Source organism: Carassius carassius, unplaced genomic scaffold, assembly GCF_963082965.1.
Source record: "Carassius carassius unplaced genomic scaffold, fCarCar2.1 SCAFFOLD_65, whole genome shotgun sequence".
In the NCBI taxonomy this organism is placed as follows: domain Eukaryota; kingdom Metazoa; phylum Chordata; class Actinopteri; order Cypriniformes; family Cyprinidae; genus Carassius; species Carassius carassius.
The window spans coordinates 17,501-33,885 of NW_026775106.1; the positions used below are offsets into that span (position 1 = coordinate 17,501).

The 16,385-nt window shown below is 44.1% G+C and overlaps 1 protein-coding gene across 3 annotated transcripts; it reads right to left on the bottom strand.

Annotated features, from left to right (window-relative positions):
• Positions 1–142: 142 nt before the first annotated feature.
• LOC132136736 (selenocysteine insertion sequence-binding protein 2-like) lies at positions 143–13,007 on the bottom strand. Of its 3 annotated transcripts, none has more exons than XM_059547358.1 (18): positions 12,850–13,007; positions 8,523–8,689; positions 7,962–8,271; positions 7,757–7,886; positions 7,466–7,683; positions 7,336–7,360; positions 6,362–6,468; positions 6,185–6,283; positions 5,964–6,053; positions 5,712–5,879; positions 5,488–5,629; positions 3,511–3,677; positions 3,299–3,419; positions 2,533–2,695; positions 1,562–1,782; positions 1,281–1,435; positions 868–1,087; positions 143–780 (listed from the first exon to the last, which is right to left on the bottom strand). In XM_059547358.1, exons 1-18 carry the CDS (start codon positions 12,868–12,870, stop codon positions 257–259), a joined length of 3,048 nt encoding a protein of 1,015 aa, XP_059403341.1. In that variant the 5' UTR covers positions 12,871–13,007; the 3' UTR covers positions 143–256. The 3 variants fall into 3 exon arrangements, with proteins under 3 accessions (XP_059403341.1, XP_059403340.1, XP_059403342.1); XM_059547357.1 differs by having other exon boundaries at positions 7,757–7,889; XM_059547359.1 differs by having other exon boundaries at positions 7,757–7,889; positions 8,523–8,647; positions 12,850–12,996.
• Positions 13,008–16,385: the final 3,378 nt, after the last annotated feature.

The following is a 16,385-nucleotide window of genomic DNA, read 5'->3' on the forward strand; positions in this document are numbered from 1 at the left end:
TGGATGCTTTTCGTCCATGTACAGGAAGGCAGTGGGCTCCAAAATGTCTTTGTTTATTCTCCACAGAAGGTTTGAAACGACATGAGGATGTGTAAATCCCACGGGTGTGTTTGGGTTTCACATACGATGACTCTTATGAAGCTTCTGTGATTTCTGGAGACGTGTGTTATTCACGGAGAGCGTGTGAGTGTGTGAGGGTTAGAGTCCGGTACAGTTTCCTGAGTCAGTGTTTGTGGACTGTGTGTGCCGTGACGTCTCATCCCGTGTGTGTGGACGGATCGGCCGCGTCCTTGTCGTCGACCGCCGGTACGGTGAGGTCAGAGTCGAGCTCCTCTTCATCACTCAGCCGCTCTTCCTCGTCCTCCTCGGTGCTGCTGTGTTGGCGCAGCTGCATGTTCTCCAGGGTTTTGGAGACCCAGGACTCGATCCTGGAGCTGAGCGGTGGCGTGTAGTCCTCCTCCTCTTCGTCCTCTTCGTCCTCCTCGTCCTCCTCCTCCAGCATGCCGGGCACCAGTGTGGAGGTGGTGGAGGTGATGGAGGAGTTGAGGCGGTCTCTGCAGCTGCCGTCCAGCGAGCCGGTGTCTGTGCTCTGCTGCGAGGCGCGCTCCAGACGCTCGTCTGAGCGGGACTCGTCTCTCTCGGGAGCGCGGGCGGCTGCGGGGCTCGGGTCAGGGATGGCTCTGGGCGGAGAGCTGACCACACGCTGCTCTCTGCAGGAGGTCACTCTGCTGACCGGCTCTGGAGCGTCTGCGCTCTCCACCATCGTCCTCCAGTTGGTCTCTGCACAGAGAAGATTCAGAGAGATGTGAAAGTGAACTCACAGGCTGTGACAGACTGCTTTCTGGAGGCGTTAAGAGTGTGTCTTACCGTATTCCTTCTCGTTGACCTCTGAGATGGGCTCGGAGATGACGCTGCAGAAGGAGATGGCGCTGGCGGCCGACGGGTTTCTGGAGTGACCCATGTGGTGCGGGACCTTCTTGACGTTCTTCAGCGCCTCCTCGGCCTGCTCCTGCTCCAGAGCGCTCACCATCTCCTTATACGCCCTCCGCGCCTCCTCCGTCAGAGACACCAGCTTATTGAACAGACCCTAAACACACACACACACAGTCAAGCATCTGGCAGACGCTTGTATCCTTACATAGCATTTCATTATATCTTTGATCAGTTCATGCATTCTCTAGAGTGTGTGTGTGTGTGTGTGTGTGAGTGAGAGAGAGAGAGTGTGAGCAGGCATGAGTGTGTGAGTGTGTGTGTGTGTGTGTGTGTGTGTGTGCGTGTACCTCGGCTCCAGAGAAGTTGAATATTCCCACGACGCTGACCGGCACGAGTTTATTCACGCAGCGGCCCAGAGCCTTTCTGCCCAGAGCGAACACAAATGGGATCTCCTGCTCCCTCGCCATGGCGATGACGTTATAAAGGGCCTCGTCCAGACCTCCTGCACACACCACAACAGACGTGAAATCAGATATTAGAAATGGGTCACTTTTAAAAGAAGGTGTAAGCTGTCGTCAGGAGGAACTGGGCATCCAGGACTGCAGTGTAAATGCAGCGTATGCTTCACCTTTGGCCTGGATCTTCTCACAGTTTGGCGAGATGATGACACACTTGATCTTGTTCAGTTTCATGTGTTTGGTGACCTCTCGCAGACCCATGACCAGACGCCGCTTGGCTTTGGCTTTACTGGGCTCCTTCTGATAAACCCGCTCCTGAAAGCGGACCAGCTCCTGCAGAAGCAGCGTCACGCTCTCATCGATCTCCTTACTCAACACCTGATTACAGTACCTGAGACACACACACACACACACACACACACACACACACACACACACACACACACAGAGAGAGCTCTTTAACTAACTGACTGATGATCCTGAACTTACATCATAACACACTAAACTCCTGCAGCCTTAGTTTTTATTTCATTCAAAGATATTAAGGGAAGTTTGTTTCCACCACTGTATAAAACATGTTTCTATACAGAACAAACCCATAAGTGATATATTAATATATCAGCACATTTGAATCAGACGTCGATCAATATTGGATATTGGTGAAACCACAATAATGTGTTTAAAGAAAGGCAATAAATAGATTATGAATGCAATGTTCTTAGTCTTTCCTTCCTGTGACGGCCGGCCCAGAGAAAAGACACGAGAGTTTGTTTAAATATATGCCAGATACGGTTTAATGTGTACCAAAATAGCAGACAAATAATGTTATGCATAATGTGTGAGTTATAAACAAGCCCAAAATACACCAGGACTCTTATTTTGAAAAGCTTTCTAAATGTCTATGCTTCACTTCCTACAGCTGCACATTCATAAAGATGAGAGACAGTGATGCCATTCACACACACACACAGACACACACAGACACACACAGACACACACAGACACACACTCCGTAGTGAGCAGCACAAAGGCTGATCTGAGATCTGACAGGAAGGGACGTTGGGCAGCCGTATCAGGCAGGAATCTGCCCTGCTTTGACATCAGTGACCTCTGACCCCTGCGTGTGTGTGTGTGTACTCACTCTCTGAACCGGCGGCTGTGGATCTTGGTGATGGCAGACGCAGCCATGGGGCTCCCGATGCCGGAGCTGCCGGGCGAGCCCTGAGACACGGGTGTGATGCTGTAGGGAGAGTTCTGACTGGCTGGAGACAGAGACGCATCACTGAGCACGCTCAGACCGCTCTCTGCACACACACACACACACACACACACACACACACACACAGAGGAGACAGATGAGGACTGCTGCACAGTCAAATACACACACTGTATTTTGTTTTTCTGCTATATATATATATGTGAGTGTGTGTGTGTGTGTGTGTGTGTGTGTGTGAGTGAGTGTGTGTGTACCATCCTGCTCCTGTGTGAGTGTGAGTGTGTGTGTGTGTGTGTGTGTGTGTGTGTGTGTGAGCGTGTGTGTGAGTGTGTGAGTGTGTGTGTGTGTGGTGTGAGTGAGTGTGTGTGTACCATCCTGCTCGTGTGTGAGTGTGTGTGTGTGAGAGTGTGAGTGTGTGTGTGTGTGTGTGTGTGTGTGTGTGTGTGAGTGTGTGTGTGTGAGTGAGTGTGTGTGTACCATCCTGCTCCTGTGTGAGTGTGTGTGTGTGTGAGAGTGTGTGTGTGTGTGTACCATCCTGCTCCTGTGTGAGTGTGTGTGTGTGTGAGAGTGTGTGTGTGTGTGTACCATCCTTCTCCTGTGTGTGTGTGTGTGTGTGTGAGAGTGTGTGTGTGTGTGTACCATCCTGCTCCTGTGTGAGTGTGTGTGTGTGAGAGTGTGTGTGTGTGTGTACCATCCTGCTCCTGTGTGAGTGTGTCTGTGAAGCTCAGAGTGTCTCTCTGCTCGTCTGCTCCAGATACGATGTGCTCAGCAGGACTCTTGCCCTTCTTCACCTCACGCTCCTGCAGAATGATCTACACACACACACAAAGAGGAAGGGGTTAATGCTGTGTGATGTCATGTCCTGTCACGCTCAGTGCTGCATGTGTGTGTTTTCTGGAGCACCTTCTTCATGGCGGTGGTCTTCTTGACTTTGGGAATCTCTCTCTCTTTCCCTCTCTTGACGCGGGGTGCGCTGGAGTCCAGGATGTTGTGAGGGGGGGTGTATGTGTTTTTGAGTCCCGTCACTCGACTGCTGCCATCTTTACTGTTCAGAGCGCCCACTGTCCCCACTGACAACAGAACAGGTGTTAGAATCTATCTTTATATTTTAAAGGAACAGTTCACCCAAAAAGAAACACTTCCTGAAAATGTTTTCACCCCTTAGTCTTTCTGAGATCAGGATGAGTTTGTTTCTTCATCAGGTTTGTAGAAATGTAGCACTGCATCACTGTCTCTACAGTAAATGGGTGCCGTCAGAGGAAGTGTTATTATGGATTATGAACTGTGTATTTGAGTTAAAATCATCTTAATGCTGGATGTGTTTCATCTTTTGTCTTCTCCAGATGTTCACTGATGGACTGGAGTGCTGTGGATTATTGTGATGTTTTTATCAGACTCTCATTCTGATGGCACCCATTCACTGCAGAGCATCCATTGATGAGACACTGATGCAATGTTACATTTCTACAAACCTGATGAAGAAACAAACTCATCCTGATATCAGAATGACTTTTGTGTGTTTGTGTGTGTGTGTGTATGACAGTGGTTTGGTTTGTGTGTGTGTGTGTGTTTGTGTGTGTGGGTGTATGACAGTGGTTTGGTGTGTGTGTGTGTGTGTGTACCTGTGTGTGTACCTGTGTATGACAGTGGTTTGGTGTGTGTGTGTGTGTGTGTGTGTATGACAGTGGTTTGGTTTGTGTGTGTGTGTGTGTTTGTGTGTGTGGGTGTATGACAGTGGTTTGGTGTGTGTGTGTGTGTGTGTGTGTGTATATGACAGTGGTTTGGTGTGTGTGTGTGTGTGTGTGTGTACCTGTGTGTGTACCTGTGTATGACAGTGGTTTGGTGTGTGTGTGTATATACCTGTGTATGACAGTGGTTTGGTTTGTGTGTGTGTGTGTGTTTGTGTGTGTGGGTGTATGACAGTGGTTTGGTGTGTGTGTGTGTGTGTGTGTGTGTATATGACAGTGGTTTGGTGTGTGTGTGTGTGTGTGTATGACAGTGGTTTGGTGTGTGTGTGTGTGTGTGTATGACAGTGGTTTGGTGTGTGTGTGTGTGTGTGTGTGTGTATATGACAGTGGTTTGGTGTGTGTGTGTGTGTGTGTGTGTATGACAGTGGTTTGGTGTGTGTGTGTGTGTGTGTGTGTACCTGTGTATGACAGTGGTTTGGTGTGTGTGTGTGTGTGTGTATATGACAGTGGTTTGGTGTGTGTGAGTGTGTGTGTGTGTACCTGTGTGTGTACCTGTGTATGACAGTGGTTTGGTGTGTGTGTGTATATACCTGTGTATGACAGTGGTTTGGTGTGTGTGTGTGTGTGTGTGTGTGTATGACAGTGGTTTGGTGTGTGTGTGTGTGTGTGTGTGTGTGTATATGACAGTGGTTTGGTGTGTGTGTGTGTGTGTGTACCTGTGTATGACAGTGGTTTGGTGTGTGTGTGTGTGTGTGTGTGTGTGTATGACAGTGGTTTGGTGTGTGTGTGTGTGTGTGTACCTGTGTATGACAGTGGTTTGGTGTGTGTGTGTGTGTGTGTGTGTGTGTACCTGTGTATGACAGTGGTTTGGTGTGTGTGTGTGTGTGTACCTGTGTATGACAGTGGTTTGGTGTGTGTGTGTGTGTGTACCTGTGTATGACAGTGGTTTGGTGTGTGTGTGTGTGTGTGTGTGTGTGTATGACAGTGGTTTGGTGTGTGTGTGTGTGTGTGTGTGTGTGTGTGTATGACAGTGGTTTGGTGTGTGTGTGTGTGTGTGTGTGTGTACCTGTGTATGACAGTGGTTTGGTGTGTGTGTGTGTGTGTGTGTACCTGTGTATGACAGTGGTTTGGTGTGTGTGTGTGTGTACCTGTGTATGACAGTGGTTTGGTGTGTGTGTGTGTGTGTGTGTACCTGTGTATGACAGTGGTTTGGTGTTGTTGAGTTGTCGTGCTCTCATGGCCTGTTGTTGTTTCTCGAGCGCTGCCAGCATGTCTCCCAGATCCAACTGCACCGGCGTCCTGCTCTTCTTACCTGCTGCTTTAGACAGAGCCTCCTACACACACACACACACACTGAGTTCTCCACACACGACAGATCTGATATTCAGGACAGACTGTGTGTGTGTGTGTGCGCACCTGTAGCTTCTTCTGCTCCATGCTGATCTCGCTGTACTCCTGTGCTGTGGCGAGAGCGGCGGCGAGGGCCTTCTTCCTCTGACTCTTGGCTCTCTTGGGCACGGAGCTGGTGATGGGGATCGGCGTCTGCACGATGCTTATGGGGGAGTTCTCTGGAAGGTTATCCAGCTGCGCACACACACACAGAGAGAGAGAGGTTTAGAGTGGGTTGTTTGTGCTCAGGTTTCTTCTTTGCTCCTGTCAATCACTCACCAGGTTCTTGGGCAGTTTGGGCTGAACTGGTTCTGGTTTATTCCGCTGAGCAGCGCCACCGGTGGCCAGATCAGGAAACTCATCCTCATCCTGAACAACAGACAATCAGAACAATAAATACAGGGAATACTGTCCTCCCTCGTATATGTGCGCGTGTGTGTGTGTGTGTGTGTGTGTGTGTGTGTGTGTGTGTGTGTGTGTGTGTGTGTGTGTGTGTGTACCTGAAAGTACAGTGGCTCAGGTGCGAGGTGTGTGTTGTGCGTCTCTGAAGGAGTGGATCTCTGTCCTCCTGCGTGACCTCTGAAGCTCGTCTGGACGTCCTGCGGTCACATGATGCAGAGTGAGTGTCAGGTGTCAGAGCAGCAGGTCATGTGACGTGTGTGAGGCTCCAGTGTTACCTGTGTGTAGTTCCTCTGCTCAGGTGTTCTGCCTCTGAGATACACTGTGTTCCTGTCTGTCCACGGCTTCTGGACGGTCTGTGAGGCTACATGCCCCCAGCTACCAGCTGCACACACACACACACAGACGTTAAAGGCCTTCTCAGAAACCATAATAACTACAACTTTAACAGTATCTACAGACATAATTATAACAATATCTAATAGGCTAACTATAATGATAACTATTACCATAACTAGAATAACTATGATGACAACTATAACAATAATTATAGCGATAACTATAATGATAACTATAATAACAATGCAATGTTCCCTCTAATAAATGTATGTAAATATACATAATAAATATACACAGTACACATGCATATATTATGCCAAGACTTTATTTTGAATGCGATTCATCGTTTGGCAGGGCTAATTATAATATAATTTTAAAAATCTTAAAGAACTGGACTGTATTGCCTTGAGATGTTTTACATGTATTTTTTATATAATATCTTGTTTATATAATACTAGCACTGTAAAAAGAGGTTTCTCAGGTAACCTAAAATGTGCATCGTTTGGTTTCATCAAGGGTCAAATCAAACATAAACAGCACATTAAAGTCAAAGTTACACACTCTTTAGCTCTGGTATAAAGACTGTCCAAATGTTCACCTCACAGAGAGACGTTTTGCTCAGCAAGAAAGATAAACTCAAGGGAACATTGATGATAAGTATGAAGATGAGAATGACAATAACTATAACCATAACAATAATAGATGTTATTGTTCTGTTTATTATCAGAGCACTTTTCGTGTTTGTCTGCTGCTTTAAATGCTGAAGCTGTTCGATGATTTTATCAATCATCAGCTGGAATACAAATATTGCTCTGTGAGCGATTATAACAACTTTACGGTTACAGCTTTAGTTTCTTTTTTGGATCATGTTTCAGTCACTCGTGAGAGTTCAGGTGGAAGGAAAGGATCTCACCTGTCATGACTCCAGCGTCCACAGCCTGCAAACACACACACACACACACACAGATGAGAGAGCAGCAACCACAACAATCCTCACATACTGAGATCAAGCAGACGTGTGTCTCAGGAGGAGCAGGACGTACCGCGGCGTCCGTGTGCTGATTGGTGGAGGAGCTGGCGGCTCCCTGGTTGTGTTTGGGGCTGCAGTAGCCGCTGTCGCTGTCGATGTCTGCCTCGCTGACCCCCTGCTCTCCGGACGACTCCTGCTGGGACGTGTGTCTGCGCCAGGCCTTCTTCCACTGCTGAGGACTCGTCTGATCCGACGCACACCTGACGCCGCCGGACGCCTCGCCGGGGAAATCTGAAAACACGCGTGGAGCAGTATGCTCAGGGGTCATTAGTTCAGGACTAAAGGTCAAAGGTCAGCTCAGTACCTGTCTGCTGTGCTGCATCCACCAGCAAAACCATCTTGAATCTCCCATCAGGCCCGGCGGCACACACCTCCTTCTGTACCGCTGGGCTCCGCATCACGGGACGCTTGGCTCTCATTGGCTGAGCCATCGGCTGCTGTGAGTGACACGTGAGCGTTAGTTTACACTAGCCAGCAGTGAGTGTGTGTGTTCAGCTGTCGTCTCGTACCTTGTGCAGGACGGGGTTTCGTGACATGCCTCTTCCTCTCTGTGTCTGTGTCAGCGGCCGCTCGCTGCAGTCGGAGACAGGGTTGAGTACGCCGGCCTGCAGGGGCCCCGTGTAGGGCCCAGGGAAGGGCTGGTAGAAGCCCATGACAGGAGGGCAGGGCGAGGGCATGATGGCGTGGTAGTATGTGGGGTAATCGCTGGCGACGGGGGGCTGTGGGGATGACAGGATGGGGTACGCCAGGTACGGCCCCCCGGGGCCCGGGTTCAGCTGCTGCCAGCGCTGATCTCCGTTATACACCGGCATCTGCCGACTGAAACACAGACACACACACACAGTGTTTGTCGTAAAGCAACTTCAGAGGCTTCTGGGTAGGACTATAAAGACAGATGTGTTTTGAAATCATCAAAACCATGTCTGTATTTAAAACTAGTGCTTTGCACCGGTTTCATATCATTCAACATCATTCACCTGATAGAAAAACAATGGAACTCTATTAGATGGACACACATGTGTGTGTGTGTGTATGAGAATGAGTGCGTGTGTGTGTGTGTGTGTGTGTACCTGTTGTTCTGATTCTCCTGAACGAAGGGGTAGCAGGTGATCAGGTAGGAGGGGATTTGTGTGGGCTCAGCTCCACCCTCACCGCACAGACTCATGGGTAATAATGACGCTTCGACACCTTTCTTCTGAGGGATAAACGGTTCTACTTCAGCAGAGAGCTTTATATCCTGAAACACACACACATGAGCACATGAAACAGCAGGAACTCTGCCGATAGCTCAAAAAAACACATTCACTACAATTTTAACTTAAAACTTAAAAATGACTAATATCCAAATTTGATAGGAAGTTTTAGTCTGGGGGAAAAGCTACTTCCCACAAGAGGGCATTTTAAGCAAATGTGAACCAAATCAAGCAGCACATTAAACGGTTTATTCAACGCAAAGGAATGACAGGACTGTCTGTTAAAACATTTAAACTAAAATAATTTAACAAATCGCAGAAACAGTTACACACATACACGCAGTTTAACAGAAAGAACACACAGTACCTGACTGTAAACACAGAATATTCAAAACTACCTCCAACACTCCTGAACACTTCCATTTCAGCAAACACGTTTCATAACCGTCTAGTATGTGTTCAACTCAAACCAGCTCTACTTAAAAGAAAGCGTATTATTCAAGTTTGCACCATTTGTGTGTGATATGAAATGCTGATCTGTGCAGGAAACACATGCAGTTCCTCCTCCAGAAATCCCCTGCATCACATTCTCATGCTATTCAGGTTTCGGCGGGACGTCACTCAAACAGGAACCCAAGGTGATGTCATCACATTCCACACATTCCTGAAGGTCTCAGGTGAAGCAGACAAACCAGACCTCCATCATTCTCTGTTACACTTCCTCCTCTCTACAACCTCATGAGGAGATGACCCTAACCTCTCCCTGGGGGGTCATCCTGGGGTCACGCGTGGTTCCAGCACAGATATTTCTGAAATATCTTATAAACACGCTTTTATTTTTTTACTAAATAAAATGGAAGACCAGAAGCTGGACAAGCTAAAATCACTAAATTATAGATAATATCATGGATATGCATGCAGATTAATTTCCATTGAGAATGAACGTAAGAGAGAACCCTGAACACACACAAAAATCCAGAACATGACTCATAAAAAGTTCTGAAGCAACCCCTCCCTGTCGGAAGATGCAATATGAGAATAATGTACAGAAAAGATTCCCTGATGAAACACACACAATCATTCAGAAACAAAGGCACGTCTGATGCTGACCGTGTGTGTGTGTGTGTGTGTGTGTGTGTTTTAGCACACAGCAGTAATTGTTCATCTGTAGGTGGTGGTTGGAGCTCTGTACACTCTTCCGATTGTGACATCACACACAGATCAGCTCTCTCGTCCAATCAGATCACAGACGGTAACAAGTCCATGCAAATAATCATTTCTTTATGATTGTCTCCAAATGCAAACTCTCCTGTCGCCAGATTTAAAGCGAGCAATATGACAATAAAGCATTAATACATCACAGACTAGGGCTTCACGATTATGACAAAAATCATAATTGTCGATTATTCCCTTGAAAATGTAATTGCGGTTATTAATTATGATTATCACAATTTACATCGCATGATGCATGATTTAAAGCAAATGCGCGCCATATATTCATATTAAAACAGGCTAACTAAACACTTAACCAACTATACATTAGATTGGTTTCTTCTTTAAATAAAAAAAATTTCAAAGTATGCATGGCTTTATATTGTTATACTAAAACTACAATGAAAACAGAGAGAGAGAGAGTGAGGATGTAATCACACAGAAACAGTTATTCTGTCACAGTCACAATCTCAAGCTGCTCGGACATTTTTAACTGATTAACCCCATGTTAGTATTTTGGTTATACGGGTGTTTTTAGGACTGAGACTCTATAAACCGACCCTGGCCTGAAGTTCATCTCCATTATTACAATGTGATGAACTGAGGAAACACACCAGCAGCATTCTGACAACACACACGGTCTGAACCACACGAGTGTGAGAGACACTGATCCGACGACACACAGAAACATCACAGACACGACGGGGATGTGATCAATGCAGAAAAACCAGTCAGATCAGAAGTGACTGGGGCCGCAGAAACCAGCACACACACACACACACACACACACTAGGGGCCGACTGATGTGTTCTTCAGGGCTGATACTGATTATTACAGATCAAGTAGAGGAGAAACCAATAATCTCAATAAATAAGAATGTCGTGGAAAAGATTATTTCAGTAATTCAACTCAAATTGTGAAATCTGTGTATTAAAAAAATTCAGTGCACACAGACTGAAATAGTTTAAATCTTTTATTCTTTTAATTGTGATGATTTTGGTTTACATTTAACAAAAAACCACTAATTCACGATCTCAACAAATTTGACATGCCCATCAGCTAATCAACTCAAAACACCTGCAAAGGTTTCCTGAGCCTTCAGAATGGTCTCTCAGCTTGGTTCACTAGGCTACTCAATCATGGGGAAGACTGCTGATCTGAGAGTTGTCCAGAAGACAATCATTGACACCCTTCACAAGGAGGGTAAGCCACAAACATTCATTGCCAAAGAAGCTGGCTGTTCACAGAGTGCTGTATCCAAGCATGTTAACAGAAAGTTGAGTGGAAGGAAAGAGTGTGGAAGAAAAAGATGCACAACCAACCGAGAGAACCGCAGCCTTATGAGGATTGTCAAGCAAAATCAGTTCAAGAATCTGAGTGAACTTCCCAAGGAATGGACTGAGTCTGGGGTCAAGGCATCAAGAGTTCCACACACAGACGTGTCAAGAGATTTACTGAACCACAGACAACATCAGAGGCGTCTTACCAGGAGAAGAAGAACTGGACTGTTGCCCAGTGATCCAATATCCTCTTTTCAGATGAGAGCAGGTTTTGTATTTCATTTGGAAACCAAGGTCCCAGAGTCTGGAGGAAGGTGGAGAAGCTCACAGCCCAAGTTGCTTGAAGTCCAGTGTTAAGTTCCCACAGTCTGTGATGATTTGGGGTGAAATGTCATCTGCTGGTGTTAGTCCATTGTGTTTTGTGGAAACCAAAGTCACTGCACCCGTTTACCAAGAAATCTTGGAGCACTTCATGCTTCCTTCTGCTGACCAGCTTTTTGAAGATGCTGGTTTCATTTTCCAGCAGGATTTGGCACCTGCCCACACTGCCAGAAGCACCAGAAGTTTGTTAAATGACCATGGTGTTGGTCACCAGTCCTGAACCCCAGACAGAATCTGTGGGCTATTGTCAAGAGGAAGATGAGAAACAAGAGAACAAACAATGCAGATGAGCTGAAGGGCACTGTCAGAGAAACCTGGGCTTCAGACCACCTCAGCAGTGCCACAAACTGATCACCTCCACGCCACGCCGAACTGAGGCAGTAATTAAAGCAAAAGGAGCCTGAGTACTGAGTACATGTACAGTAAATGAACATAGCTTTCAGAAGGCTAACATTTCACTAAAAATGATTATTTTTATTGGTCTTATGAAGTATTCTAATTTGTTGAGATATTGATTTGGTGGATTTTTGTTAAATGACAACTATTTCAGTCTGTGTGCATTGGATTTAATACACAAGTTTCACAATTTGAGTTGAATTACTGAAATAAATGAACTTTTCCTCGACATTTTAATTTAATGAGATGCATCTGTATGTCTGGTGTAAAAAATTTAATGTAAAAATTAAGAACAATGAGGGCTCTGACAAAAAAATCTCTTTAAATGCTTTCAATTTATTTTATCTGCAAATTGGTTTTGAAAATGACCAATAAACATAAAAATATTTAAAAACAACGCTGATAATCTGTCGACCCCTAGCAAACACACGCGCGCGCACGCACACACACACACTCTCAGACACATACACACACACACACACACTCTCTCTCAGACACAAACAGCTCAGTTCTTATGAACGTTCACTGATCCACACACTCTGTAACTGTTTCTATGAGTGTCAATCATCCACAGATCAATACTTCGTGAAGCAGCTGTGTGTGATCAATAATCACAGTGTGGTAGAAGACAACAGTACTATAGTATCTGACGTAATGTTAGTTTACCACAGAATCACAGTGTTTCAGGGGCGTCATTGTTTTGACGCGCCGTCGCGACGTGCTCAGTATCGCGTCGGCTCTGATAAACACCACTGACACACACACACACACACACACACACACATTGCTCATGTCACACACACGTGAGTGTTTGGTCGCCGTGATCGTCCTTATCACGTCGTTTCAGACTTTAATCCAGCGAGCGCTGCTAATGCTAAAGCTAATGTGAGGCCAGCGGATGCAGATCGCGTCCGTGTGTCGTGAAATCTCCTTACCTTCCTCTCGCCACCGTCCATCTCGCTCGCCGACACCGGAACCGAGCCGCGTGCAGCTGTCAGGAGGCAGTGAGCGCGCGCATGATCCGGTGCTGCTCCGGTTGTGATGTCCGTCACCGACTAACTGACTGACTGACACTCATCTGGGACGGAAGCCGCGGAGGCTCATGCGGACACGCGGTGCGGTAATTCCGCCGATAGAGGGCGCAGTGGAGCTACAGCACAAACACTGACTCCACTTAATATGACATAATTCAGACAAAATAGTTTTCACTAAAGAAAATACATCTGATTTTGTCCATTACAGTTGGACTGAACAACATGTAATTTATTTCTGTGATGTGCAGCTGTATTTTCAGCATCATTCCTCCAGTCTTCAGTGTCACATGATCTTCAGAAATCATAATAATATGCTGATTTGCTGCTCAAGAAACATTTCTGATTATTATTATTATTATTATTATCAATATATATATTAAAAAATCAGGTTTCTTTGATGAATAGAAAGATCCAAAGATCAGCATTTATCTGTAATAAAAAACCTTTTGTAACATTATACAGTCTATGATTCAAAAGCTTGGAGTTTAAATTACATTTTAAAATATATTTAAATAGGAAACAGTTATAGAAAAAAATAATTCACAATATTACTGCTTTTATTGTATTTCTGATCAAATAAATGCAGGCTTTGTGAGAAGAAGAGACTTCTTTAAAAAAACATTAAAAATATTACTGTTCAAAAACTTTTGACTGATAGTGTAGAATATATCATAAGTAAAATGTTCCAAGATTGAATAGAAACAGACTAAAACAATCTTGGACACTCTACACTCTACTGAAGTTAATGTAATGTGTTATTGTGTTTTATGTCGGTGTAAGATGGAATTTTTTTTTCTTCATAAGTCAGGATTTATAGCCTGTGTGATAGACTATATGAGTTACACCCTTCATGGTCATGGGTTCAATTCCCAGTAAAAGCAAGAAATTATCAAATGTGTTTTACCCTCAAGCATCCTTTGTATAGTATCCCTTAATTGGTCCTTTGTTTGTTTTTTTTAAATAAATAAATATAATCACTATCTTCAATTTAAAAAAAAATTTGTTTTTTAATTGATGTACCATTAATGTAGGCTAAAATGTTCTAATTTTTATGTTATATTTAATATTTATTTTACTTCGGCAAAAATAAATGCTTGAGAATTACGTCGCTTTGGATAAAGCATGAAAAGCCCTAGACTTCAGTTCAGTGCACACATTTACCTGAAGGTGGCGCTGCTGTCTTTCATTCTAGAGTGAAAGAATAAAGACTCAGACTTGTCTGCCTTTCTCCAGAAATCTGAAAGTGATAAAGCACTGCTCACCTGCGTGTGCTCATTATAGTGTTTTTTGTGTATGTAAGCCACATGTAAAACACAATTAAATGAACCACTCTGTGTTTGTGACTAAACAAACCAGGAATTCTTCTCGTTAACAGATGAACTAGTCCAGGTCCAGAATCAGTGCATCCCGAATCATTTAGGCCACACTGAAAATAATATGACTATGGTGTCTTAAAGATACATGCACGCATGCTTTTCTGAGTGTATGTAAAACTGACATCTGTACATCTTTCCAGATGAAAGTGATCTTTAACAGACTTCTTGGAGATCCTGTGCTACAGTATCTAGGATATTCAAGATATTTACTTTGAAAATCGAAATTATGAAATACTACTAAGTCATAATTAGGCTATGCGATAAAAATAAATAAAGGCATACTAAATTGAAATTATGACTTGAAAAGTTTAAATAACGACACTACAATAATTATGGCTTTATTATGCAATTATGGCAATCATTTTTTGCATAATTATGACTTAGTATGGCGCATTTTAGACTTTTAAAGTCATGTTTTTGATTTAGCATGTCATAATTTCGATTTTATGATTTCTTGTCATTTCAAGTCATAATTATGATTTACCAAAGCATGGTGAGGGTAATTGTGATTTTAAGAGGTTATTTTATGATGTGGCATGACATACTATTTCCCATCATCGCATACTTCTAGTGTGTATATAAGTCTGTGTTCACTAGAATATCAGTTTATGTTCTTTTCTCATTAACCCAAGTGGTTTGATGTGACATTTTTTTTTCTCTCAGAATTTAACACACTTATTTATCCTGCTGTCAAACACGTCTTAACGAGACTTTATCGCCCGTTTAATGTCGGGTTGCTAAGATGTTTTATAATGAGCATTAAGGTTCGGCTGACACAGTGACCGGAACGCGATGCGTGACTACACATGCTGTGCTTTTACTTTTACAAGGCTTGCGCGCGATTCTGCTTTTATACACTCATTTAAGCACACGGGCTTGTTTTTACACATCTAACCCCAGACGCCCCGAGAGCACGCGCGCCGCTGGAGTCTCGCACGCAACCACAAGCACGCGCGCGCACAGACTCGAACCATGTGGATCCGAAGAAGGCCACACAGAGAGAGAGAGAGAGAGAGAGCGAGAGCGAGAACCCAACTAAAACAAAACTTCTAACATTCCAGAAAAGACCCAGAGTTCAGGGACAGAAATACAACTTCACCCTCATTATCATCAAAAACTACACATACCTTGGGTTAAACACAGTGCACACAAACCTCAACTTGGCCGTGAGTGAACTAAAGAGAAAGCAAGAAGAGACTTATATTCCATAAAAAAAACCTGTCCAATTTGAAATACCCATTAGAATCTGGCTCAAAATATAATATGCACTATATGGCAGTAAAGATTGGGGTCCTCTCCTAAAAAATGAGTTTGAATAACGGGACAAAAATCCAACTAAAGCCCTGCATACACAGAGTTTTGTAAAAATGTATTTACGAGTACAGAGAAACACACCTGATAATGCACCCAAAGCAGAATTAAGCCAATACCCTCCACTAATGTGCATTGAGAAACGAGCTATCAAATTCTGGAAGAATCTAAAATTGAGTTACCCCGACTCTTATCATCTTAAGGCCTTTAAAAACCATCAAATGAACCCTGAGAAGATCCCCTCATTCAGCTGGTCCTGAGGCTACACAAACAGACTTACACGACTAACAATAACCACACTCCTCAGGACACAGAACCTAGACCAACCTAATGATTCATGCACAAAAACAAACTACCTAGTTTACTGGAACAAACAACACAAAATCAAAGTAAACTGGAATGCTATTTGGCCCTAAAGAGAGATTACACAACGCAGAATATCTGAGTACAGCCAGAGATCACAAACCTAGAAAAAACATGACGAGGTACAGCCTGGATATATATATATATATATATATATATATATATATATATATATATATATATATATATATATATATTTATAGAGAGAGAGAGAGAGAGAGAGAGGTTATACCTTTACTGTAGCCAAGAGCTACACTTCATAACCTGCTCTAACTGGAATGATATTCCAGAACTGTTCTGTCCCACAATTAAATTATTTACCCCAACTTCAAAAAGCTGGAGAACAATGCTCAATTCATGCTAAGTTCAATATTGTCTTGGTGAGAA